A 26219-nucleotide genomic window follows, 5' to 3' on the forward strand; every position below is an offset into this window, starting at 1 on the left:
GTCGGGCTGGAAAGATGTGCTGGTCAAATATACAAATAACCATCACACAACCCACAACTTTGCTCCCATTTGGAGATAAGGAAAATAAGTAATACTCAGGGGTAAAGGAACTGGATCATGTAGCCACTGGTACAAAATGGAGGAGCTTAGGTCTGTCTAGGTTCTAGAGCCATCATAACATATCCTGTTTGCTAATTTTATCCTACTTAAAATTTGGTTCAAAAACTCTTAATGTCATCATAATGTCACTTAAAAGGAATATAACTAAATAGTACCTTCCAGGAAGTAAAAGCTAATCTCACCAATTTATCTCTGAAAATTATACCGAGAGGTCTCCAGAGCAAAAGTGTGTTAGAGTGTCACAGTCAACCTATTAGATAAAAGTGATTTTAACTATTGTTTATATATAATGTGTATATAACTCGTTTTATACAATGGAATAGAACAAAGTAGAAAATCTCAAAAACTATCTTTGAGTTATTCAATATTCAAATTAACAGCCTCTTTCCCACTATTAAATTATATTAATTTTTATACATTTACCTTGTATATTTACTACTGTGGAGTTCTTACAATAGTAAAGCTACTATACTGACAGTATTTACCACTGAATAAGTTTACTTTCTGTGTCTACACATGTGATAATTTTCAAGCACAAAGACTCAAGGAATTTAGGCAGGAGAGTCTGACAGGAGATTTAAGTTTGAGCTAAAGATTGAGCTTTTGATTCTATTAGAGGTCTAATGGTTTTCTGAAGCCCAAGAACTCAGGGAATTCCTGAAAGTAAGTACAAAATGGTGTTAAGAGATCTGAGACAGAGGAAATAAAGATTTCCAAAGGAAACAGCATTTCACTTAGTATTCAGAATTCACCTTAACATGTTCCATGTGATTTTCAAGCTTGGTCAAATAAGGGTTTAAAAAATAACCTAGGAGTCTGAACCCTTATTTTAAAAACTCATAATTAGGTAAGGAAGTGAGTCAATGGACAAGAGATTTAAGTATTTCAAAGTTTGCTATTTTTCCAATATAGGTACCCAGTGTGTCAGAATGCTGTCTCTAATGGCTATGTGTTAAACAAATGGCACAACCTCCTTGTGACATTTTCAATTTTAAGAGTGATAACTGATAACAAGTGATATTCTATTAAAAGGCTGGTGGGATATTCCAATTTATATATATGAAACCCCCCCCCAAAAAAGTCAAATACCATTCTTCTATTGTTACATAGATTAATTTATTGCAATTTACTGTAAAACTGTAAGCAATTACAAATCAGTTTGTCGCAAAAATCAGTACTATATTTGCATTAATGTGATCCCAAATTGAAAAAAAAGAAAACATCTGAGCAATTCCAAACAGGTATAATCATTGAGCCATGGTACCAAGTACTGAAGTTATTTTCAAAAGACACCAATGTATTAAATGTCTTTCATATAAAATATTTTTAATTACAATTTCTCAGCAGATTAATTTTTTCTTGCACAACTGCAACTGTACTTGTATATAGTCGGCCATGAGATGATACATACTAATTAAACCAAGATTTCCTCATCCAATACAATCACATTTCTCTAGAAATGTTTATTATAGCCATTTTAAATGAATAATCCACCCAACTATCCAACACCAGTACATGTTTCTATTAAGTGACTGTTAAACCCTAACCTTCATTTTTCCCCAAGGAAAAGAGCATTAAAAGCCGTCACTACCTGATTGGCTATCAAAACCTGGGCTATCATTTTAAAGACGTTAGCTTGCACTTGGCCATCTAGCACAGCATCTTTCATCCAGCGGTGAGTAGGTTATGTGTGAATGCCATACTTCACGTCACAGGCTGCGCCTCCAGGTGCAGGAACAAGCACCCACTTCTCACAGATTAGCTTTCTCCTTTGCAGCCAAGTGACTCCTGGGCTGCATGAAGGTGTGAATTGCATTCTGTTTTAAAAGAAGAAAACGAGCAAGTTAATTAACTCACTTGGCAGCTGCAACTTGGTATTTACTTTCGTTTCACTTGTACTCAAAACAAAAACAACTCTGAAGCCACCCAACTTAAACTATCCTACAGATTATAAAATGAAACGAAGAGTTTTGCAGATGAGCTCTTTAAGTCTCAGGTGAGATTCTAAACAGCTGCTTAAGAAATCTAGTAGCTGTCCCTGAGAAAATCGTCATAAAAGGGAAACTGAGCTGTGTCTAGTCTCCTCCAGGACTCGTATACCTGTCATAGCCAGGCAGGCAGCTCTGGGCTCACCTTAGATTTCACAGAGTTGTGTTTGTCCAAATGAGCCTGAATGCGGGCCCCCATGTCAGGATGGACATCAGTGAAATTCTTGACCTGAAACCAAGTGAAAATAAAGGTCAACAACGTCCCGGCCTCTGTAAGGCTCATCCCCAGTGTCCGCATGTTTACTATGCGGAGGAAGGACCCTTCAGCAGGGGTCAGAAGCACAGTGTCAACAGGGAGAATATCTAGTGTCCAGGAAAACCCAGACATGTCCTGGCTGAGCAACCATGGACAAGTCACTCATCTGCACTCCAAAATGGGGACGGTAGTGACACTGATCTCCCAGGAGTCTGTGAGGAAGACACAGGAGGTGGTGGCTGTTTACTGCATGTAAACAGCCAATTGCAGAATAACTCCAACAAGTGATGGTCACTGGCATTAAGAAATGGGCCCAGGCCTTCTGGGTGGTGCAATGGGTTAGGACGCAGCACTGCAAGCTAGTGGCAGCCACTAGCTGAGTTCAATCCCCGCCCTGGAGCTGACCCACATGACGCAGCAGACCTCTCATCTTGCCTGCTGCTCCCCTCAGCAGTGTACTTCGTCAATCTGCCTGTTCCACTCCCCACTCTGTCTCTGATGAATCCTCTCACCACCCCATGCACCTCTGGCTTGCACCCCAGTTCTGTATGCATAAATAAATAAATCTTAAAAAAAAAAAGAAGAAGAAGAAATGGGCCCAGACACTGCCTGAATAGAAAGTGAGGTACAAAAAGACATTATCATCTGCTGGGCAACTCCACACACTTCAAGCAGGAATTCACGGCAGAGAGCAACTCGGGATGCAGGGGGTGGGTCCAGCCCCTCACCAATGAGCTTTTTCTCCTGAGCAGGTCAAGGTCAAGGTGTTCTGGGTGGGAATCTCATTGTTTTAAAAGAACAGAATAGGCTGAGCCTGAGCAGAGAGCAGGAGGTGGGACATGAGGAACCCACATGAACCCATGTGAGAGAAGAATGAATAAAGTGGGGTCAGGCCCACTTTATTGGGCCTTTACCATCTTCCACAGAATTGGCTGTATTCAAATTAAAACAGCATAGAAAAGAAACTACCCTGAATTTAACTAAATTATGACACACTGGACAAAGAACTTAAAGATCAATGGAGATGCCATAAACTACCAGAGAAAATAGTAAGAGAAATACCAGAGGCGGGATGGGGAGGAACACTAACTTTGTTTTAAGTTCCCCTAAAACAAGTGTCCACCATAGAAAGGACACTTTGTTTTCCTGCATGGGACCTCATACAGCTGCACTCCCTTCTTGTGCCAGCAGATGTCGCCCTTTGGTCACAAACTGTCACCCACCGCTTTCTTCTGGATGAAAAGCTGTGCGTTTTTCAGGTGGTTGGCGATGTTCTCGCACAGGCGTTTCCTCTCCTCTTCATTCAGTACTGAAGAATAGAATGCCTTCACCTGCACAGTGAAAGAGAGGGTGAAGCATATTGTGGACATAATTCACCCAAAATATCACATTTGAAGTGAAAAAGTAACACTTTTCGCTGACATAGTTATGTCAGGCCTCCCTGATGGTACAATGGGTTAAAGCACAGCCCTATGAAGCTCTCCGCAGCCACTGCAGCACGAGTTCGATCCCCAGCCAGGGAGCTGACCCACTTGGTGCAGCAGACCCCTGCTGACCCGCCTGCTGCTCCCGTTGGCAGTGTATTTCAGTGGAGCAGGAGGTGGGACATGCCTTTCTGCCTTTTCTGCTCTCTACTCTGACTATGGTGAATTCTCTCACCCCCACACCTCTGGCCTGTACCCCAGTTCTTGTATGCATAAATGAAATTTTTAAAAAGAATGAAATATCACAGGCATAAAGATGAAAAAAAGATCCTGAAATCTAGTAATAATTTAAAATTATAGTTGAAACTGCCATTCGTAGTACTTCAGATCCTAGTTTTTGTTTCATTTTAACTTTATTCTTTTCTTGCATGTGGTGTAAGGTGCTCTGGATACATTCATGAGGTGGCCCCCAGACACCAGGCCATAAAAGGGCCTCTTTCATAGCATCCACAGAAAGAACAGTCTGTAGGCAGTCAGGGATGGGAAACAGGTGAGCACCTGACCCAGGGCAGGTAACTGGCTGGCCAAAGGCCACGCCATGCAAGCTAGGGTGAAAGGATTAGCCAAATCAATCCACTTTCTTCTCTTTAGAAAAGGAGACAGAAATACTGAGGGCTGAAAAGACAGCTAAAGAGGAAAAAAGTAACACATAAATAAGTGATAAAGCAGAATTCGTTGTAATGGCAAAGTCACACCAGTGATAAAACAGGAGCTATGTGGTCAAGTGGAGAAAACAGGCAGCCATGGGGGAATAAGCGATAGGAACCAGACAGAAGGAGCCAGCAGGTGGGGAGCACAGCGTGACCCGCCAGCCTCGAAGAGGAAATACCCACAGTCCTGCAGCCGGGCTCCACGCCCCTGGGGAGGCGCTGTCACCCTTGAATGTGAGCGTCCTGCCCAATCCTTAAGACTCCCTCTACTTAAATGCACTGATCTTTTTCGTTCTTTTTTTATTTTTATTTTTAAGTTTGTTTTTTATAACAGTTTACTTTTACATCATTTTGTACATTTTTTTTTCCATCTCAATTGTAATCCCCACGGGTTTCCCATCACCAAGTCACCCGTGTGCCCTCACCATAATCCCGACACTGATCTATTTCTTAACTCCCCCAACAGCCCTCATATATCCCTTCAGTGAAACCTGAGGAAACTGAAATGAAGCCAAAGCGCATAGAAACACACCTCTTCAACTCCATCTAACAAAGAGATTAATTTATGAGTAGAGATGTCTTCCCTGTGTTCGGTTTAAGACATGTCAGGCACTTGAAGAGGAGGGAACACTGGCAGTTAGCCAGCAGCGGCGGCCGCCCTCACCTGGGTGACGTTGTCCTCATCAGAGCTATTGTAGCGCTTCACATCTGCAATGCTCTGGCAGCCGTACTCCAGTGCAGACGGCTGCACCTCCGGGGCACTGAAGCTGTTGGGGTAGTAGTTGGGTGCACCGCCTTCAAAAGAGAGCCAGACAGAGCCACTTGGGGAGATGAGCAATGAAACAAATAGTCACAAGATAGATGGATTCAAGTGGCAACCACTCTCATGCACACATTAAAGATTTCTTTATTTATTCATACAGAACTGCAGTTCTGGAATAGTTTATAGACTTCTACCTTCACTGGCATGTTTATTTTCCTAACTATACCCAGCTTCAGTTTATATTAGCAGAAGTTTGAATTACCTGAGCATACGCAGACTAAACAGAAGGAGTGGCCTAGAAACATGTTAAGTGCTTTGAACAAGCCGGTCTGGGGTTGGACTTCTACCCAGGTCATTGTGAGAACTGATTATCAGAAGAGATAATCAAGAGGCACCTATGCAGCATATTGACCAAGTGCTGGTAGGCAGAGGGAGGATACCATATTATTATGGGGCCCAATTCCTACCCCAAGAGGTTCATTCTAGGTCAGCTACATCTACATGAAAAGCAAAGTGCCCCAATAACCAGCCATCCATGGTGGACTTCTGCATTAAGAAATGGTTCTTTGGGGCCCTCTGTGGTGGCGCAACAGGTTAAAGCACAGAACTATGAAGCCACTGCAGCATGAGCTCAATCCCCGGCCAGGGAGGTGACCCACTCAGCAGACCTTTCCTGTCCCACCACTGCTCCTCTCAGCAGTGTATTTCGGACAATTTGCCTGTTCTGCTCCCCACTCTGTCTCTGGTGAATCCTCTCACCCCCTACACCTCTGGCCTGTACCCCAGTTCTGTATGCATAAATAAATCAATCTTAAAAAAGAATTAGCTCTTTGAAATGGGCCTATTTGAGTAAATAAAAAAGTCTACTTCCAAATCAACTTTGACCTTTATTCAGGTTGTCTTCAACTCCTGGAACACTTTTTTTTGGGGGGGGGGTGGGGTCGAATTTTTTTTTAATTCTGGGAGTTACATTTTTGTTCATCCCCATGTGCATGTGTTCCACTCACCCTCTACCTAACCATCATGCTAGTACCCCATCTGCCTCTCATCCCATCCCCTCTTTTCCCAGCACCAGCATCAAATTTTAGAGCACAGTTTAAAAACTAGCAAAAGGTGTGCCAAAATACATCCTTAATTTTTGTTTCATATGTATATCACTACCATGGTTAAAACAAGTGGTAACCATGAAGGAATTACTTATTAATAACGTTTCAAAATATATATGAACCCCCAATATGGCAGTCTCAATAACAAAAGGGCCAAAAAATACAAATGGGGGATGAAAAAGAAAAATTAGAATAAAAGTACAGGAGACGGACACAAGAAAGACCCACTGCCCTGTGCAACAACACAGAGAGCAGAAATACTGCAACCACCTCATGTGGTTGGTTAGTATGTAAACTTGTTAGATACATTAAAAAAAAAACTTAGTGATAATACTGGTAACAAAAGCATGGCACAATATTATATATACAAAAAATGTTAAGTATTGACTGGCAAGAAAGACAGCAATATGTTCACAGTTATGGAGTTCTTGTATTGTGACCCTAAGTGGGGTTTTCTTCTTCTGTTTTTTTTCCCTTATGTTTTCCAAATTTCTTTTAGATCCATATATTATTTTTATCATAGAAAAGTCAATTTTGTTTGAATATAGACATCTATGGCTATAAGTACAAATCATATGAAATTTCCAAAAGGGTCCATGCAAACAGTCTATTACTAAAACACTTGTGTCCTAAGAAAAATAAAAAAAGAAAACTGAGATCTTTATTAAGCTGTGGAACATTAAAAGGAAAAAACATTAACCAAGTATTCTTTGATTGGGACCAATAATTAGAAGTAGAGGCTATCTGGACATGGTATCCTAAAAAGTAGCTAAAAGAATCACTGGTTGATAAATGAGCTCCAAAAATCAGACACAGTGGAGTCTCACCTCGCCAACTGATTTATGCAAATTCAACTACGTTCCCTTAGCAAACATCAGGGGCATTTCCTTGACTGCCGCTACCCCCTACTCCAGCCTACCCATCCCTGCTGGAATCTGGCTGCCCTTGCCCGCCACAGGCCCAGCAGAAGTGCAAAGAAAAACAAAAGCTATGAACTCTCAACTTCCAAATGTCGGTTCTGGAGTTCTTTCTGGTGGTTGAAAGTAATTGAAGGAATTGTCTGTTTTGTGAAAGACCTTTAAAAACTAAGCCAGAGGGGCCCTCCCTGGTGGCGCAGCGGGTTAAAGCACAGCACTGAGAATCTAAAAGCCGCCTCCGCATGAGTTCGATTCCCGCCTGCCCCGGAGGTGACCACATGGCGCGGCAGATCTCTCCTGACCCGCCCGCTGCTCCCCTCAGCAGTGTACTTCGTCGATCTGCCTGTTCTGCTCCCCAATCTGTCTCTGGTGAAGCCTCTCGCCGCCCCTGAGCCTCTGGCCTGTACCCCAGTTCTGTATGTACAAATAAATAAACCTTTAAAAAAAAAAAAAACTAAGCCAGAGGTGGGTGCTCCTCTGCTACAGCCAGTGGAAAAGACCCCCCCCCCCACTGCCCTCTACCATCAATGGACAGCAAGCAAACACCAAAGAGAGAACTCTCAACCAAACACAGAAATATATAAAAGAAAAAGTCCTCAGGTGTTAAAACTTCATTGCTGGGGGGTAGGTGTGGGGGGGTGGGGGGTGCGGGCCTTACCCTGATTGTCGAACATGCACATGGGGCCATCGCGCTGGTAGTTGGCCAGTCGAGCACGGAAAGGACAGTTCACGGGAATCTGAAGATAGTTGGCTCCCAGGCGGTGGCGGTGAGTGTCAGGATAAGCAAAAAGACGGCCCTGAGTTATAAAGGAAACAGGCAGACTGTGTGAGTAACGAGTGGAACACTAGGAATGAAGATAAACTTCAGTGTAAGACTCCAAATACAAAGCCCTCTGTGTGTGAACCCCACAACCCCTGCCTGCCCCAGGAAAGAGCAAAGTCTCACTCTGGATGGGGGTTCAACCATTTGGTCTTAACAAAGAGAAGAGACTTTCTATGGAACCAACTGTGTAGGAAATTATTTAAAAATATAAATCCAGGCCCTCCCTGGTGGCGCAGCACTAAATTCGGGTGCAGCACTGCAAGCGAGCCGCAGCCACTTCAGCACGAGTTAGATCCTGGCGTCAGAGCTGACCACAGGGCGGGCAGACCTCTCCTGGCCCGCCCGCTGCTCCCCTCAGCAGTGAACTTCATCAATCTGCCTGGTCTGCTCCCCACTCTCAACCTCCGCATCGCTGGCCTGTACCCCAGTTCTGTATGTATAAGTAAATAAATCTTTTTTTAAAAATGTATGTATATATATATATATATACACACACACACACACACATATAATTTTAATTGTATATATATATGTACATATATATATATATATATATATATAAATCCCATGTTGTGTTCTGGATTAAACTCTGAGCCTTTCTAAATATAAATCAAGTATACAGTGAGATTGTACAAAAATTGGTTCAAAATGAGGGCAAAGGTCCTGAGTCAAAGAAGATCAAATTAAGTCACCTGTTCACCAATGTAGGAAGGTAAGAACTTTGGTATTTTTTCAGTTAGTGCTAAACAAAATGCAGTGTGATTAATTGTACATAAATCTTAGCATCCAATTATTTTAAAGACTCTCATTATTCAAAGCTCAATTCTATCAACAGGTTCTTTTGTTGACTTAATCATTGGCCTTGAATCTGAAAGAGTATCCTAATATCTGAAACTCAAAAATCCAAAATAAAAATCCGGTTGGACAACTTAAACAATTATTTTGTACCAAATCATTCATAAGAACATTCTTAATCCAGTGTCTCATTGTGACGTCAATGACATCTCTGGGTTGAGGGACTCTACCTCCCATAATCACCCCAAATGATCCAAGGTGATAGTTAGCTGACTGGTCATGCAGTCAGACTAAGACCCTGTGAATCTCAAGTTGGTTGCCTCCTTCAGCTCAAAATAGACTAAGTCATGCTTTAACTGTAGCAACTGGCTAGAAGACACACTTGAGCTGGATACAACCGTGATCACATAAATTTGGCTTTATGTCACCTTATATTTACCAAAAAAAACCCCACCCAGCTGGCCATGAGACACCCACAAAGTAAAGGTTGGGAAATGAGCAGTGAGGCCGTACACTGACACCAGGGTACCCTCTCAGTCCGTGTGCCTGAGCTCTGCTGGGGGCCTGGGGGAGAAAGCAGAACCAAGCTCCCCTGAGCCGCCAACCGGCTCCTCCACTCCCGGCGAAATGCAGGGTACAGTCGCACCTGCACCTTCAGGTGTTCAGGGACTGTCTCAGGACTTGCAAAATTCTGCCTATACATTTCATCATGGTCTGGCTTACCACTTTGGGAAACAGAGTTTAAAATTTACTGGTGTAACCTTGTTGAGAGGTAACTGATCTCCCCCCAGAGGGGCTTCCTAGTCCTCCTAACTTACGCTCCACTCAGTCCCTCCTCCTATGATGCCTCACCCTACACATTCTTGCCACCCTGCCAGAATCAGTCTAAGGCTCCACACAGATGCTATGACTTACCTACTCAGAACCTCAAATAGTTGCTCACTGGTCTCCAAATGACTAAATTAGTCCAACAGCCCCTGTCTGCTCTGAGCCCAACCAGCTCCATAGCTCTAGAATACACACCTAAGTCACCTATGGAGTCGCAGGAAAAGCTAGACTAGTGTGTCTTGGCTGACCCTACTCTTTCAAACACTGTTCTAAACACACTTTTTAAAAAACACTATTAAGCCAGCATGCGAATTTAAAATATGTTTGTCATGACTTCAGTGAATATTGGCAGACACTAACGACTCATTTCCATTTATCTTCCCTCTTCGGACACTCTCCCCAGTTTCAGTGAGATGCCTTTGCCCTTGGTTGTTGTTGCAGAGTGTGTGGCTTGGCCATGCAGCCCTTTTCCCTGGGGTGGGGCCTCCATCCAAAGCCTCCTTACTCTTCTGATGAATGACTCAGTTGCTAACTACCTTCAGGTCTCACGCTAGCCCCTGAGACCACGGTGACCTGGATTTTTGTGAAAGATGAGGCGTGACTTTGTTTCCACAGCCTTAGCTGTCCCCAGGATAATTCTGACTCATGGCAAATGCCAATAGCGTGTCCTTCACACAGTTCACTCCCTGCCAACCCCCAGGCAGGAGAGGGTCATCTACTCCCCAGTTTCAATGCAAGTAATTCTGCTTATTCTCAAATCTGCTTCACTTCCCCTTTCTATTCCCTCTTTTTCTAATTGGCACAAAGGAGTGATCCACTTAATACATGCCAGATAACATGTCTCAAAACTGAAGAAATTTTGTCTTGCCCTAGAAGGAAGAACTGAAAACACTTCTCAAGTTTTAAGGCCCCTCGGCTGTCTAATTTGTCTCCTCGAATTCAGGAAAGAGCAAATGTTTACAGTTTAATATACCCAGCATGGTCCACTATTGTGCCTTTACTCAGATGCCTCTCTCACCCTATTTTACCTCTGTGAAAAATCCACATCTAATCCATTCTTCAAAAGTCCCTTCAAATGCCACCTCATTCTCACAACTTAGGCCTCATCCTCCTGTCAGACAAGATTTCTCTTTCTAATGCGCCATGTCATTCCACCTGCCACTCTAGTTTCCTTATATTTTCTATGAGTTGTAGCCCCCGTGAGTCTTTTGCACAGAGTAGGTGGGTACTCCTATGTTAGAGATGTTGAACTAAAAACTAATAAAACACTCACTTTCTATAAAAGTCTTAGGTGTTTCCAACGTTAAAGCAGAAAAGTTATTATTTAAAAAACCAGTGGTTGCTAGCTGGCTTCCATAGAGCACAGAGCCTGACCTGGGATCACGAGCTTAGGTAAGTAACCTAAGCTCACTGTGGTCTGATCAGTGTATAATCTTTAACTATTGTTTCATGCCCTAGTCCAAACTCACAAAAGATTGATGTATTTAGTAATTATTAAGCCAGTTATAACCCTACTGATTTCTGGTATCAAAAAAAAAAAGTTTCATGCTTTATACTCTTGGAAAAGTATGTTAAAGAGATTAAAAATGTGGAATGCAGGCCTTCCTGGTGGTAAAGGGATTAAGTCTCAGTGCTATCAAACTATCATCAACTACTGCAACATGAGTTCAGTCCCCAGTCAGGGAAGTGACCCACATGGCGCAGCAGACCTCTCCTGACCTGCCCGCCCTTCCCCTCAGCAGTGAATTTCAGTCATTCTGCCTGCTCCTCTCCCCACTCTGTTTCTGGTGAATCCTCTCATCTCTGCACCTCTGTCCTATAACCTAACTCTTGTATGCATAAATTTAAAAAGAAAAGTAAATCTTTAAAAAATAAAAATGTGGAATGCTTAGAGTTACTAAATAAATGGTTAATCTCTGGCAACATAAATTTGGTTCACAAAAAATATCTCCATAAATAGAAAAACTTTAAGCATCAGTTTGGAAAAGGAAATAAAGTCAGGCTGACCAAGGTCTTGTAATCAATAACTATATTCCCTACCATCAGCTACAGACTAAATTAAGACTGCTTTCTTCTACAAATACCTGAGGCCTTTCTAATAACTTTTTTAAATTAAGAGACTAAATATCAAAGTCTTAACATTTTGAGGGACACTGACAATGAAATTTAGTTTACCCTATAATGCCCACAAAGGATTTTTCAATTAATTGGACAGGAACTAAGGGTCCAGATTAACTAAAGTTTATGTGATATTGTGGCTGATTCTTCACATAAGGCCATGCCAACTTATACTGTGTGTGTTTGTGTACATATACAAGGGCACACTCCTGCATCAGAATATCTCAATCCACCAGGCTTACCTGAAGCACTTTGTCAGGACTGGGCTCAATGCCGGGCGGCATGTTGCTTGGATCAAAGGCTATCTGTTCAACCTCAGCAAAGTAATTCACTGGATTCCGGTTTAAAACCAGTTTACCAACTGGGATAAGAGGGAAGTCCTTGTGAGGCCAAACCTAAAAGTAACAACCATATTCACAAAGACCAATCAACTAAAGCAAAACTAAAGTACCCATAAAAAAATTCTCAGGCCCGGCCATCCCTGGTGGCGCAGCGGGTTAAAGCACTGCACTGAGAAGCTAAAGCCACTTCGCATGAGTTCGATTCCGGCCTGCCCCAGAGGTGACCACATGGCGCGGCAGACCTCTCCTGGCCCGCCCGCTGCTCCCCTCAGCAGTGTACTTCGTCGATCTGCCTGTTCTGCTCCCCACTCTGTCTCTGGTGAAGCCTCTCGCCGCCCCTGCACCTCTGGCCTGTACCCCAGTTCTGTATGCATAAGTAAATAAATCTTTAAAAAAATTCTCAAATATAATAATTAAGTCAGTGAAAATAATTATTTAATACACCATAAAAAGGTAAAAAAGGATGGTCAATGCACTGATTGGGCTCGGCCTTTCACAACAATGTAGAAAATATTGACATCTTCTTTGGGCAAAAGTCCATCATCTTTTCAATAAACAGTGCCACCCAGATGAGCTCCATGAAGTATCAAACAGAAGCATGGAAGTAAGATGCAGCTACCCACTTTCTCACCATCTTGGCAACTCTAAAGGGGATCTTGTACATGATTTTCCCAGCCCGATGAAAGCTGGACTGGAAATTTTTTTAAAAATAGGTATGAAGAGGCCCTCTCTGGTGACACAGCAGGTTAAAGCACAGCACTGAAAAGCTAAAGCCACTTCAGCATGAGTTCGATTCCCGCCTGCCCTGGAGGTGACCACATGGCGTGGCAGACCTCTCCTGGCCCGCCCGCTGTTCCCCTCAGTAGTGTACTTCATTGATCTGCCTGTTCTGCTCCCCACTCTGTCTATGGTGAAGCCTCTCGCCACCCCTGGCCTGTACCCTAGTTCTATATGCACAAATAAATAAATCTTTAAAAAAAAAAATAGGTATGAAGAAAGTCTAAAAAAAGAATAATCCAGTTGTTCACTGACTCACCTTGGTAAGATCAAATGGATTAAACTGAAATGTCTCTGCCTGACTAAACGTCATGACCTGGATGTAAAAAGTCCAGGAGGGGTAGTTGCCCGTGGCAATGGCATTAAAAAGGTCCCGGAGACTGTAGTCAGGATCTTCCTGCGCGAGTCTTGCTGCTTCTTCAACCGGAAGGTTTTTGATGCCCTGGTCAGTCTACAGAATGAAAGAAAAAAAAGTTCAAACTGAAACCAATGGGCAAAGTTATACAACTTCAGTCAGTAGTTCACTGAAGGATTTTAGTTAGATGCTCAACTCAAATTTCCTTGGATTTTCCATGCAGTAATAATTCTGCTATTCAAATATGATACAAATAGGAATTTATCAGCAAGAAACACTACCTGATTACCCTAATTCCTTTAAATGTCCAGGAATCTACACATTTTATATTTAAATTCAGCCCTAACTTCCCCTTTATATATTTTTCAAATAACTATATTTTCCACTTTTTATCCTTATAGAGAAGAAATGTTGCATGACTGTCTTTAGACAGTATGAAACCACTGTTGGTGTAAATATATCCATAACATAAAATTTACTATTTTAAGCACCTTAAGTATTGAGTTCAGTGGACTATTTGAGTAAATATCTTGGAATAGTTACTGGGTCAGATGCTAAATCTATGTTTAACTTCTTGAGCAACTTCAAAACTGCTTTCCAAGTTGGGTATTATTTGAATTTTTTAAACCATGTTACTTTTCAAATCATAAAAAATAAAAATAGATTCAATATTTTTAAAGTAATCAAATGATTAATGAAAGCACTTCCCTTTTTAATTACCCATTTTATATAATAATAGTTCAAATCAATTATTTATATTATGCTCAGCTATTATACCTCCACCTTCATGCCTTCTTTTTTTTTAATTTTTTTAAAGCTATCATACAATTATAGCTTACCAAGCTGAAAAGCATTTCTGCACAGTTGCTCTGAGCCAGTTTTATGACCACATGAAATCAGTATTTTTTTTTGAAATTTTTCTTATTGTTGTATTTGTTACATTTTTTTTATGAAATCAGTATTATGACTTTCAAAAAATGTCAAAAAGATCCAAGTAACTTCAGTCACTTTCACAAGTATTCTGATATCACACAATATTGCTTCTTAATGGAGTTCCCACATTTCTCCTTCTGAAAGGTCTCCAGTAAGTGAAACACTCAAGGCTGGTGCAAACAGAAATCCCAAATATTTCTGAATAGTGGCAACATTTGAACTTACTAATATACCAGAAATGAAGCCATATCTGGGATTACAAAAAGAAGCTAATCATCTACAAGTCACTGAAAGAGCTAAATTGTACAGTAATATTACAATGACTCTCTAGTTTTCACTGGATCCCTCGGGTTTAGGGAAAAACACAACATTAAGTCAGAATAATCCAGACAGATGAATCCATGTATATCTCAAACTATCCCAGTGCCCTGGGTAAAGTGATCTACATGAAATCCAATCTTTCCAGGACCATGGACAGGTGATATTCTTATTCCAATTTTACAGCAACAAAATTTGCATCGGAGAACTCTTAGTAGTATGCCAAAGGTCATACAGCATTATCTGCAAGAGGGAAGATCTGAGTTCAAACTGATGTAGCTACAGAGCCACCAACCACCCTAGTTGTTCCAGTCATTGAGTGACACTACACTGCTCTATTTGGTAATTAAAAATCAATCCAGGAAAAGAAAGTTTGGCTCTTAAGAGCAACTGTGTGCTCTTACCATCTGGCCACATGAAAAAAAAGAAACCAAAGAGATAGTTCCACCTGACAGGTGTGAATATATTCACCTAGGAGATGGCTGACAAAAGATTCAAGACACTGATCGACCAGATCAATAGTTCCCATTCTTGGAGGGGGAAAGGAGCTGGCGCTCAGGGAAAGGTGAAGAAAGCCGCAGTCTTTGCCCAATCCTCAAGAAAAGTAAGGAGATGTGGGTGATGGAAGCCTTGCTCTCCCAAAGCCTCTGCGCAGAGGCAACACATACCTTATAATGGAACTTGCAGTAAACTGGCTCTCCCTTTGCATTAACCAGCTTGAAAGTATGAGATCCATATCCATTCATGTGCCTGTGTCCATCTGGAATCCCTCGATCACTGAACAGGAAAGAAACCTAAGGAACAGGGGGAATAAAGGCAAAAATGTGTCAGCTTAAATCAAGCTATTAGATTTTTAGGACATTCCCCAGTTTCCAGAGAAATCTCCTCATCACATGGAAGATACTAGCCAATTACCCATAGGGAGGGTTACCATTATAATCATTTATCAAAAATAACAAACAGAAGAATTTTAAAGCAGAGATATGTAAGTTAACTGAATGCCTCAATATTTTTTTTAAAAAAGCTAAAACAAATCTGAGAGCTAGCCTAATTGATTAGTCACATTCTATTTTAATAACAAATCTATTTGTTATTAAAATAAATACAAAAAGTTTTACTTCATACTAGAGACTTAATCCTTTAGTATTGCTAAGTATCAATCAATAATGTTTACAGTATACTATCACTTAAGGTCTATGAATGAAGGGAGATTAACAATATCAATAATCATAAAATTCTTATAAGGTTGAGAGATCTGAGGAAAGTTCCCAGTAAGAAGGTCAGAAGCCAATCAACTAGCCAGACCCAGGGAAATGCATCATGAAGCATAACTCACAGCTCCATCCCAGGTGATACACTACAGTCAATAAAGAGATATTCCCACCTGATGCAGAGACTCAGGACGCAGGGTCCAGAAGTCCCAAACCATGTCTGCATCCTTCAGGTGTGTCTGAGGGTTTCTTTTCTGGCTATGGATAAAGGACGGAAACTAAATGGAGAAAGAGAGAAAAAATAAACCTCAATACTACATTTAGGGGAATTACGGTGTCTTATCTCACACTGCCTATTACTAGGTTTATGGATTATAATTCTGAACAATCGATCCCAGAATTTTAAACTGCCAAAACCTAAAATAAAATGTACACTCAATATATGTAACTAGTACCTATGATACCTTAAGGCATTTAAAATATACTCAAAGCTCTATTTAAGGAATAAAATGCACACACACACACACACACACACAGAGACACATCACTCCTCCTTACTCCAGAGCACGCAGAAACCCTTGATCTGCTTCTAAGGCAAAGCCCTCTTTTTATTCCTAGTCCATACTGCACAAGGACAGCTGGACTCTCCCCATTCAATCAATGGATCTAGCAGTGCCAGATTTCACAACTCATGCTATTATCCAAAACAGCATGTCATTGTATCTTATAAAAAGATACGAACTATGGAAATCTAGCCAGCCCAAATTCTCTTGTTTTTGCCTTTCCTAGTGCTTCTCCTCAAATGCCAAATCTAAACAGAGTATTTAAAACCAGCTTAAATTAACAAATATCCATGAAATACAAAAACTGCATTACTTACCAATAATGGGTCCCTGATAAAGAAAATGGGGGTGTTATTTCCAACAAGATCCCAGTTACCATCTTCTGTGTAAAATTTCACTGCAAACCCACGAGGGTCACGGACAGTGTCAGCTGAGCCTGATTCTCCAGCTGGAAGATTCAAATGGGGAAAATGTGATATGACACAGCACTTCTCGTCAAGAGGACCTGCTCATCAAGGTCACACAGCCACATCAGGGTCTCTCTCTCCAACTCACTCCCTGAAAGTGAGCTAGTAGAGGGTTATTGTTCCTACCACCCACCAAATAATTCTGTCTGCAAATTAAACAAAAGAATTAATCGAGAATGATGAGAGGGTATGTAATAACAGCTGAAAAGATTATCTGTACAAGATAGACTTTGTTCAACCAGATAGTTAAAATTTAAATTAAAATAGGGGAAGAGAATAATAAGAAAGACTAGCATAGTGAATAGAGTGAGTGAGTTGTCAAGATTATGAGGTTAATAAAATGAAAATGAGCTAAAACAGTTTCTTATTCTTAAAATGTTAAAAGCAGGCTCTCCCTGGTGGTGCAATGGGTTAAAGCACCACATTAGGAAGCTCTGTGAAGACACTGCAGCATGAGTTCGATCTCTGGCCAGGGAGCTGACCCACATGGCGCGGCAGACCTCTCCTGACCCGCCCTCTGCTCCCCTCAGCAGTGTACTTCGTCAATCTGCCTGTTCTGCTCCCCACTCGGTCTCTAGTGAATTCTTTCACCCACAACACCTCTGGCCTGTACCCCAGTTCTGTAAGCATAAATAAATATATCTTTTAAAAAATGTTAAAATGCGCAAATCACCATAGAAATACAATGACTCATGCACTATATGTTATGACATAGTATGAAAGATCCAATTCTTACTATCTCTGCAACATGAGAAAAATCACTTAACCCCTCTGAAACAGAACTAATCCTCCCTGGCAGGGTAAACCTATAGATCAGCAATATTATCTGTAAAGCACTAGCCATGGATGGCATAGAGTAATTCTCAATAAAGGGTAGATGTTATCAAACTTATTGAGTAAGATTCCTACACTGCACTGCCTATGGAAGCAACCACATAGAAGGAAATTCTTCCCAAATATCATAGAGTCACTGCAGCAGCCTCAGCACGTGTGATTTCCTAAAACCTCAACAGATAGAATTATCACTAACTTCTTCCATGTCTGAAAATATTTTTTCTACTATAAAACCTTACTATAATTTGGAGAAGTGCTTATTTCCTGTTTTCTGATAAGTTTTTTCTTTAAGAAAAAAAAGATTTATTTCTGCATACAAGAACTGGAGTGGAAGCTCAAAGTGCAGGGAGTGAGAGCATTCCCCAGAGACAGAGTGGGGAGCAGAACAGGCAAATCGACTGGAACACTGCTGAGGGACCAGCAGATGAGACAGGAGGGGTCTGCTGCGCCATGTAGATCCCCTGGCTGGGGATTGAACTTATACAATGCCTGGCAATAGCTTGACAGTGCTATTTTAGCTCCTGCACCATCAAGGAGGCCCTGAAATTAGTTGTTGAAATTAGATTAGGAATGCCATAAATGAGAAATGGCTTAGTTAAGCAATACCAGTCATGCAAACAGACCAACTTACCAACTGTGGAAAATCGAACTGCAATGGGAGTCTTCTTTCCAATATGCTCAAATACCTTGGCCTTGCAGTATTTGGTAATGTCATGTGTGACCTCAAAGTGACCAAAGGCACCTAGCAGGTAAACCACAGAAATCATGAGCCCATCACTCAGACCAGCAGGACCTCAAGAGGCAACTGGGTGACAAGAGAAATTGATGAGCAAGCAGTGGTCTTGCGGGAGCTTCCCTTATAATGGGGAAGGGAAAACATCTAATGGGTGAAGTGCAAAGGCCTGTTATCCCTCAGTGCTAACTTGCATGGGAAATGGGGGGCTGAGAGGTAAAGACATCAGAAGTCCTGAGTGGAAGTCCGCACAGGCAGCTGAAAGAAAAACATGTTCTTCCTCTTTTTCAAGTTTTCTTTTTGCTATTGAGTTTTTAGCTTTCTTTTTAAACACCATCCCATCTGCTATTTCTGGACTAGAAGAAAAATGAAAGTTTTACAGACATTTTAGACACAAGGGGAAAGTCTCCACAAGCTCACCACCATAACACAACTATTCTCAAATTCACATAGCGCGCTCCACCTTTGCCTAGTTAGTATATCATCTAAATCTACGTGCAATGACAGTGTGCCTGGGTCTGTATTTCCAATTTTTTATTTCTTCATTTACTTGCATAATAGAGCACAATAAAGCTTATCTTTGGATTTAGTAAGAGTAAGTATTTTATATATAATCCAGGGAAACATTTAATTGCTAATTCCTCTGTTGATGGACATGTTTTCCTTTCTCTCAAAAACAGAGACTAGGGACTTTTCTTAGAGGAGCTTGGGCCCTTTGAGCACTGATTTTTAACCCTGCTGTTCTGAAACCATCCTTTTCCCACACTTGCTGGGTAGCTCTCACCTGCTCCTTTAGCATGCACGACTCTCTCGGGAATCCTCTCTCGGTCAAAATGAGCCATCTCATCAGTGAAAACGACATCCTGAACGAGCAGGGGTCCACGGGGTCCTGCCGTCATAACATTAAGTTTGTCTCCTATTGGATTACCACCCCCTGTGGTCAGGACATCAGGTTTCTAGGTAAATAAGGAGAAAGAACAGGTGTGTTAGTTCAACCAGATTCTTGCACAGTCATCAGACACATCATTTTGCAACTTTTATATCCTTGTCCAAACTCTTTAAATTTTCCTTGTCCAAGGTTCGGAAATACAAGAAACACCACTGCCTGAAATGTCTTGTCAGGTTCCAGAAACCGTGGTAAATCTCAATACCAGTCTGCTAAGAAACCTGCTCTAATGCAGAAAGTTGGCTAAAAATGCTGCCTACTTATTGGTGCCAGCGACAGATACAGACTCCGTGAAAAGAGCTAATACACTAAGATTTATTCACTAAATAAGAGGAGGTGGAGCTGAAGAATGGACGATGGAAAGCAAATTTTAAAAAAATCACTTCTGAATAAAGGTATAAGGCTGTAGAGAAGTTTCTAGAAAATAACAATATTCCAGTGTGAGCAGAGGACTTACCTTGCAGTGCCCTCTGATCACAATGGTAACTTTATATTCTAAGAAAGTAAAAATGTGCCCTCCCTGGTGGCACAAGGGGTTAAGACATCGCACTATGAAGCTATTGCAGCCACTACAGCATGAGTTCAGTCCCCAGCCAGGGAGGTCAGCAGACCTCTCCTGACCCGCCCACTGCTCCCCTCAGCAGTGTATTTCAGTCGATCTGCCTGTTCTGCTCCCCATTCTGTCTCTGGAGAGTTCTCTCCTTGCACTTCTAGCTTGTATCCCAGTTCTTGTATACATAAGTAAATAAATCTTAAAAAAAAAAAGTGATTTAGACTAAATGTACACAATAACATTCAAAAAAAAAAATTACTGATGACTACTATGTGACAGGCTGGTTCCAGGGGCTGAGGCCTGCGGAAGCAAACATCAAAATTCCTGCCCTCGTGGACAAGAATACACTCGATTATATTCCGTTGGCGGCACTGTGTGATATTACTTAAAGTAGCAAAGTTAAAGAAAGCTGAAATGGCCAAAAATAAAAGAACAATTAATTAAAGCTGAAACATTCATATGGTGCCACCATTATAAATTTCACCCACTGAAAATTTTAATAACACTGAAACTATTACTACAATACTTAGGTGATATAATAACAATTATCTCTCATTCTGTTTCTTTAGATTTTCTTCTAAGTTTTTCCCCCTCAAATAATTTTAAATCAAAAAGGGCGCTTCTATATCTGATTCAAATTTGCTTTTTATGAAAATATGACTCCCTCTCATGTAATAAGTAGATAAAGTTCCTAAGGCATTTTTAATGAATGTGCTATATTACCGAACCAACTTTTTGATTACTTTCAAAAAACTCCCTGAAGTATGCCTGCCTTTCGCTCACCTGTATAAACCTAAAGAAAACTGAGGTTTTTGTTTGAAAGTACAGACTTTCAAATAAAAAAGTATTGCATTCCTTTATGAAATGAAAGTATGCACTTCATTTTGGAATGACTTCATATAAAACACACATGTAATTATTTTCAAAAATTAAACAAGACTTCTCCACTCTTACTTAAAAGAAATAATTACAACTCAGAGGGGAAATTCTTCAAAGTAGGAGGCACTACTGAGCACAGGCTCTTAAATGAATGTAAATCACCGCATTTCATCACTAGCATGGACAATTTTAAGATCTCTGGGATTAGAGTCTATCTTACAATATGTGGCATGTCGCAATGACCCAGGGTTTAGAGTGGCAGTTTTTTCTTTCTTTCTTTTTCTTAGCAGCATGTAAAACCCTGGTGCCGGCCCTCCCTGGTGGCGCAGTGGGTTAAAGCACAGCACTGAGAAGCTAAAGCCGCTTCCGCATGAGTTCGATCCCCGCCTGCCCTGGAGGTGACCACATGGCGCGGCAGACCTCTCCTGACCCGCCCGCTGCTCCCCTCAGCAGTGTACTTCGTCGATCTGCCTGTTCTGCTCCCCACTCTGTCTCTGGTGAAGCCTCTCACCCTCCGCATCTCTGGCCTGTACCCCAGTTCTGTACAAATAAATAAATAAATCTTTAAAAAAAAAAAAAAAAACCCTGGTGCCGTTTGCAGTAAGTGGTGCCTCAGGCTGGATGACAGCCCTGCCTTAAACAACCCAACTCAAATGCAGCTGCATTTAGTGTGTCAATTCTTTTTTCAGAACCAATACTAAAACTGCACCACTAAGCCTTGACTGAAGTCTCAAAGAGTGTGCGCACCTGTGGTCCTGGGATGGGGGGAAGAGGGACCTGGAGGAGGCACAGAGGCGCAGGGGAGACAGCAGATGCAGAACTGGAATATCCCCAAGGGATGGGCCATGGCACCCTAGCTCAGCTGCAACCTGGGAGAAGGAAGAACGGAGGGCTCCTGGGGGCAGGGAGGGCGGCTAACAGCTCCCTGCAGTCACGCTCAGGAACCTGTGCCCTAGGTTTTGTAACAAGCAACAGAAGAACAACAGCCCACAATGCCTGCTCCTAATTCCCACTGTCACATGTTGGAGGACATCGACATCCAGTCAGAAACCAACCAATGCAAAGACCAAGAAAGATTGATGCAGTTGATGGTATCGAATTTCTCATTCCTGCTGTGACTACCACTTCTGGAGCGCCTCCCAAATGCAAGGCTTTATCCTGGCTACCTTCAGACTCGTCATCGCATTCAAGTCTCCCAACAACTCATTGAGAGAAATGTTATTATTGCCACTTCATGGGTGGTGCTAGGTGTGAGGTGCTGGTTAAGCGTCAGCATTTTCACACAAAGAGCAGAGCTGAGCACAGGTTGACGTGTTGCATACAACAAGCGTGGAGAAGCAAAGCTAATCTCTCCAGCTTGCTAATTATTTGGTTTGTTTTTTTTTTATTATATGAACTATCATTTTAGAACTTTTTTAAAGATAAAACACCTATTCTGTTGCCAGACAATTCTAAGAGATCTCTCTCTCTCTCTCTCTCTTCATCTCTCAAAGCAGCATGTGTACCTGTTAAGGTGTTTCTATCTTCCTGACTGCCACTACACACGACATTAGACATATGTGCTTTTCCTAGGCCAAGCTACCTGCCCCCCCCCCACTGCCACATTCTGAGCAGGCTCAAGGGTGTCTTTTGTACCCCCAAAGTAAAATACTGCAGTTGCCTATTTACTGTTTTACCTCTTAGACAGTACACCGCCTTTATGTTCCTGACACCGACATGATGCTGAATACATCAACAAGGGCAAAATGAATGTGAGGATTCAATCTAGGCCCATAAGAAATGGCCAAGAAAGATTATTTCTAAGTAGGAGGAGGAAGTGGCAACAGCCACTTTCATTTCCCTTCCAAAAAAATAGAAGGTTGTTGAACTTCTAACTTCAAATTGTGATCAAGTACCTTTAGACAAACTTATTATGAAACTGCTGTAGAAACTGGCAAAGGTCTACTCTGGCTTGGTTGAAACTGGCACCAGAATAGTGAGTAAGGCCTCAAAGTTTAAGGAAAATTCCATTTTGGCTTTGCCATTTATATTTTTTTGGCTGGAGCTAAAACATGAATGAAGAAATGTTTATGGGAGGAGAAAGGTTGGCTCTCTCTGATGAAATATTTTATGAACACAGCACACACTTATTAGTGCCCCTGCTAAGTTCCAAGAATTTGTAAAATATCATAGGGGCAGAGGGTACTTAGCAGGTAAGAAGGGTCAACCTTATGGTGAAGGGTCAAGTTGGAGGTTTTCATGGTATAGACACATATTGAGTTATAAGGATGCACAGCTGAAACTTACATAATGTTATAATACAAACTTACTCTGACAAAAAATTAGAAAAAGAAAGATACTGGTCAAACTAAACTTAACTTTCAATCCCAAAGGAGTCATACTGATAGCTTTTCATTGCACAGAGCAATCCAGAATATACTTGATATTTCCTAGTCAATTACTGCCTAAAACTCTACACTTATTCAACAAAAATTCATCATGTGCCTACAGTGTACACACCCATGTTTAGAAAACCAAAAACTAACCTGTCCCCCAAGTGACTTGAGCTGGTGGAGAGTGGGGGCATGACACTGACGCACTCCTGGCTTCCTACCCTGACCCAGGGAGGGCAAAGATGTCTGCCTGGGCACTTTAGGGAAGGCCCCAGGCCTGCACAAGGCCTCCAGAGTTCCCTTTGGGAAGTCTGCAGCAGCCTCAGATATCACAGATTCCTTTTGCTCTCCTGGGGGCGGGCCTGGTAAATTCTAGAACTGCCTAAATACAGAGTATAAAATCAATTCTGGGGTGCAATCTCAGCAAGCCTGTTGGCCAAAGCCACATTTTCCAATCAAATAATAAGCATGATATTTAGCCCCCTCCCCACCCATCTTGTTAACTCCTTGTCACTCTCTCAGCTTGGGTATGAGGAGTGGAAGGGGTGGGGGGATCTTACTCACTAGACCCACTCAAGCTTCAAAAGAACAATAATAGTGTGTCATGCAGGTATTTTCCTATGCTCTTTACTTGAGTTATCACATTTAATCCACCCCTCTGAAGTATAAGTATTAGAAGAGGAAACTGAGCATGGAGAAGTTATGCAATTTGCTCAAGGTCACTCACCTAGAAAGAAGAAGAATCAGAATTTGAACCTAAGCAGACTGGTTCAAGAACCAAACTCTTAACCACAACACTATATTGCCTGTTAAACAGCACAGCTAATGTATCCTGCACACGCACTATGTGCTGGGTGATCATCAGATTTACATGCATGCACTAATTTACATGCATGTAAATTATAGAGATGGAACCTCATCGCAGCCCCCCAAGGTAAGGAGGATTTTCATCCCATCTTAAATAAGGGGAGGCCAAAGGGAAGGAGGTCAAATAACCTGCCCAAATGGTCAAGCCAGGATTTGGATCCCACGTGACCATGAAACCTGGCCCTTCCCTGCTCACTGGATTAAACTAAACCACTCTCAGCCTGTTTGTAACCACTTTAAGAAAATGAGAGACTGAAGAGATGTAACAACCATGCCAATGTGTAAACCCTACTTGGATCTGAATTTGAGTGTTCAAAAAAACAGACGGGGCACTTATCATTACTAGAAAAAATAGCAAACCTAAATCAGCCCCATACCCTCCACCTCGATACTCAATAAAATAATAATATATGTTATGGAGAAGTGGAGTCCAGAAAGAATAAGAAAAAAAAAACAAACTGTGTTCTTCATAAAGAACACAAACGCTCATGTTGGTCAACACGGTTAGTGAACCAAAGTAGAAGGACAGCGTCTCCCACAGACCATCTCAGCAGCATGCTAACTCTTCACACTGCAGCCTCGAAGGCCTGAGACACAACAGAAAGATCTAGCAGGCAAGGGAAGAGCTGCCTGTCTTTGTGTTCAACTATACAGCAGGAAAGAGAACAAAAGACAAGAAAACCCAACATGATACCAAGGATCCCAGGAAAGAGAAGCAGTGACACCAGGGATCCCAGGGGGAAAAGTTGCCTTTAACAAGGAAGACAAATGTCAGACTTCAATGTCACATGCCTGGAGCTGGGAGCACAGACTGACTGAATATAACTCCTTTCCTACCCACATGGGAAACATTTGTTTTTCAAGCAAAGCTGTTCCCTACTATTTTGTACAAGAATAAACAAGTCATAAGAGTTGCCAATATTTCTTTTCTCCCAACTTGGGAGTCGTCAAGTTTCCAGCAAGAAATGGTCAAAACATTGCTGATGGTTTTCAATAAGAAACATTTGGAATAATACTAGCAAAAATAAAACCTTTCAACTGTGCAGAATAATAGCTACTGCCTAGAAGATTGCTCTGGCTTTCAGCAGTCTTTACTAGTAAGTGTGGCAGCCTGAAGAACCAGTCTCATCCTTCATTACTGCAAATAAGGTGGGAATAATGAGGAAGAAAGGCTCAAAAAAGTGAAGGATAGTTGATCCAGAAATGTCAAAGTTTCCTTTATTCTGTACAGTAAAAACTACAGAAGTCACAGAAAGAAAATAAAGAACAAAATGAGCAGGAAGTTAGTATCTACTTGTTCTACATTCTACAATCATCTTCTCTGAAAAAAATACGGTGTGGTCTAGATATCAGTTAATATAAATGAACGTTGTATTCCACTTCCCATAAAATCTGGTTCTTTCTCTTATTCTCTCTCCCTCCTGAATTCCCTCCCTCCCCTGATCACTATCAAGTTACCCTAAAAAATACAGAGCTTCGGCCCTCCGGGGTGGCGCAGCAGGTTAAAGCACACACTAAGAAGCTAAAGCCCCTTCAGCATGAGTTTGATCCCTGCCCCGGAGGTGATCCATATGGTGTGCAGACCTCTCCTGACCTGCGCGCTGCTCCCCTCAGCAGTGTACTTCGTCGGTCTGCCTGTTCTGCTCCCTGCTCTGTCTCTGATGAATCCTCTACCACTCCTGCAACCTCTGGCTTGTATCCCAGTTCTGTATGAGTAAATTTTTAAAAATTTAAAAAAAAAAAGTACAGAGCTTCTTAGATCTTCACAGGCTCTATATTATGACTCACTAAGGCCAACCTCTCTCTCAAGCCCTAAGGACATCATCTAAAAAGTAAAACTTGAAATCTTCAAATTATCTGGTTTGCAAGGATGGGCAGCTCCTAGGTAAGCCTAAGTATCTCAAAGGAAGAGCCCAGCATTCAACCCCATGAGCAATGAAGTCCCCATTGAAGTTCCATGTGAAGTGAGCAGAAATTCCCAAAGAATAATAGCTCTCCTCTCAATGTATTTTGAGAGAAAGAGAAATCAAGATTTTTAAGGGGATCCAAGTCCTACCTCTGAATAAATTTAGTTCATTGCTATTTTTTTTTTATTATTTTATTAAAAAGTTTATTTTTACATCATTTTGCACATTTTTTTTTCATCTCAATTGTAATCCCCACGGGTTTCCCATCACCAAATCACCCCTGTGCCACCACCATAGTCCCGTGCATTTCCCTCC

The 26219-nt window shown here is 41.6% G+C and overlaps 1 protein-coding gene across 1 annotated transcript in view; it reads right to left on the reverse strand.

The window, feature by feature from the left end:
- Positions 1 to 1217: 1217 nt before the first annotated feature.
- CAT (catalase) overlaps positions 1218 to 26219 on the reverse strand; it is a 29572-nt gene continuing 4570 nt past the window's right edge. Inside the window, exons 2-13 of the mRNA XM_004682933.2 lie at positions 19165 to 19336; positions 18279 to 18389; positions 16664 to 16794; positions 15957 to 16061; positions 15241 to 15366; positions 13226 to 13417; positions 12091 to 12243; positions 7943 to 8081; positions 5163 to 5293; positions 3588 to 3695; positions 2254 to 2337; positions 1218 to 1937 (exon numbers count right to left, since the gene is read on the reverse strand). Coding sequence (XP_004682990.1) covers positions 1872 to 1937; positions 2254 to 2337; positions 3588 to 3695; positions 5163 to 5293; positions 7943 to 8081; positions 12091 to 12243; positions 13226 to 13417; positions 15241 to 15366; positions 15957 to 16061; positions 16664 to 16794; positions 18279 to 18389; positions 19165 to 19336 — 1518 coding nt within the window. The 3' untranslated portion in view covers positions 1218 to 1871. The remainder of the gene's footprint in view (positions 1938 to 2253; positions 2338 to 3587; positions 3696 to 5162; positions 5294 to 7942; positions 8082 to 12090; positions 12244 to 13225; positions 13418 to 15240; positions 15367 to 15956; positions 16062 to 16663; positions 16795 to 18278; positions 18390 to 19164; positions 19337 to 26219) is intronic.

This window comes from Condylura cristata, unplaced genomic scaffold (genome assembly GCF_000260355.1).
Source record: "Condylura cristata isolate star-nosed mole 26May11 unplaced genomic scaffold, ConCri1.0 scaffold00015, whole genome shotgun sequence".
Lineage (NCBI taxonomy): Eukaryota > Metazoa > Chordata > Mammalia > Eulipotyphla > Talpidae > Condylura > Condylura cristata.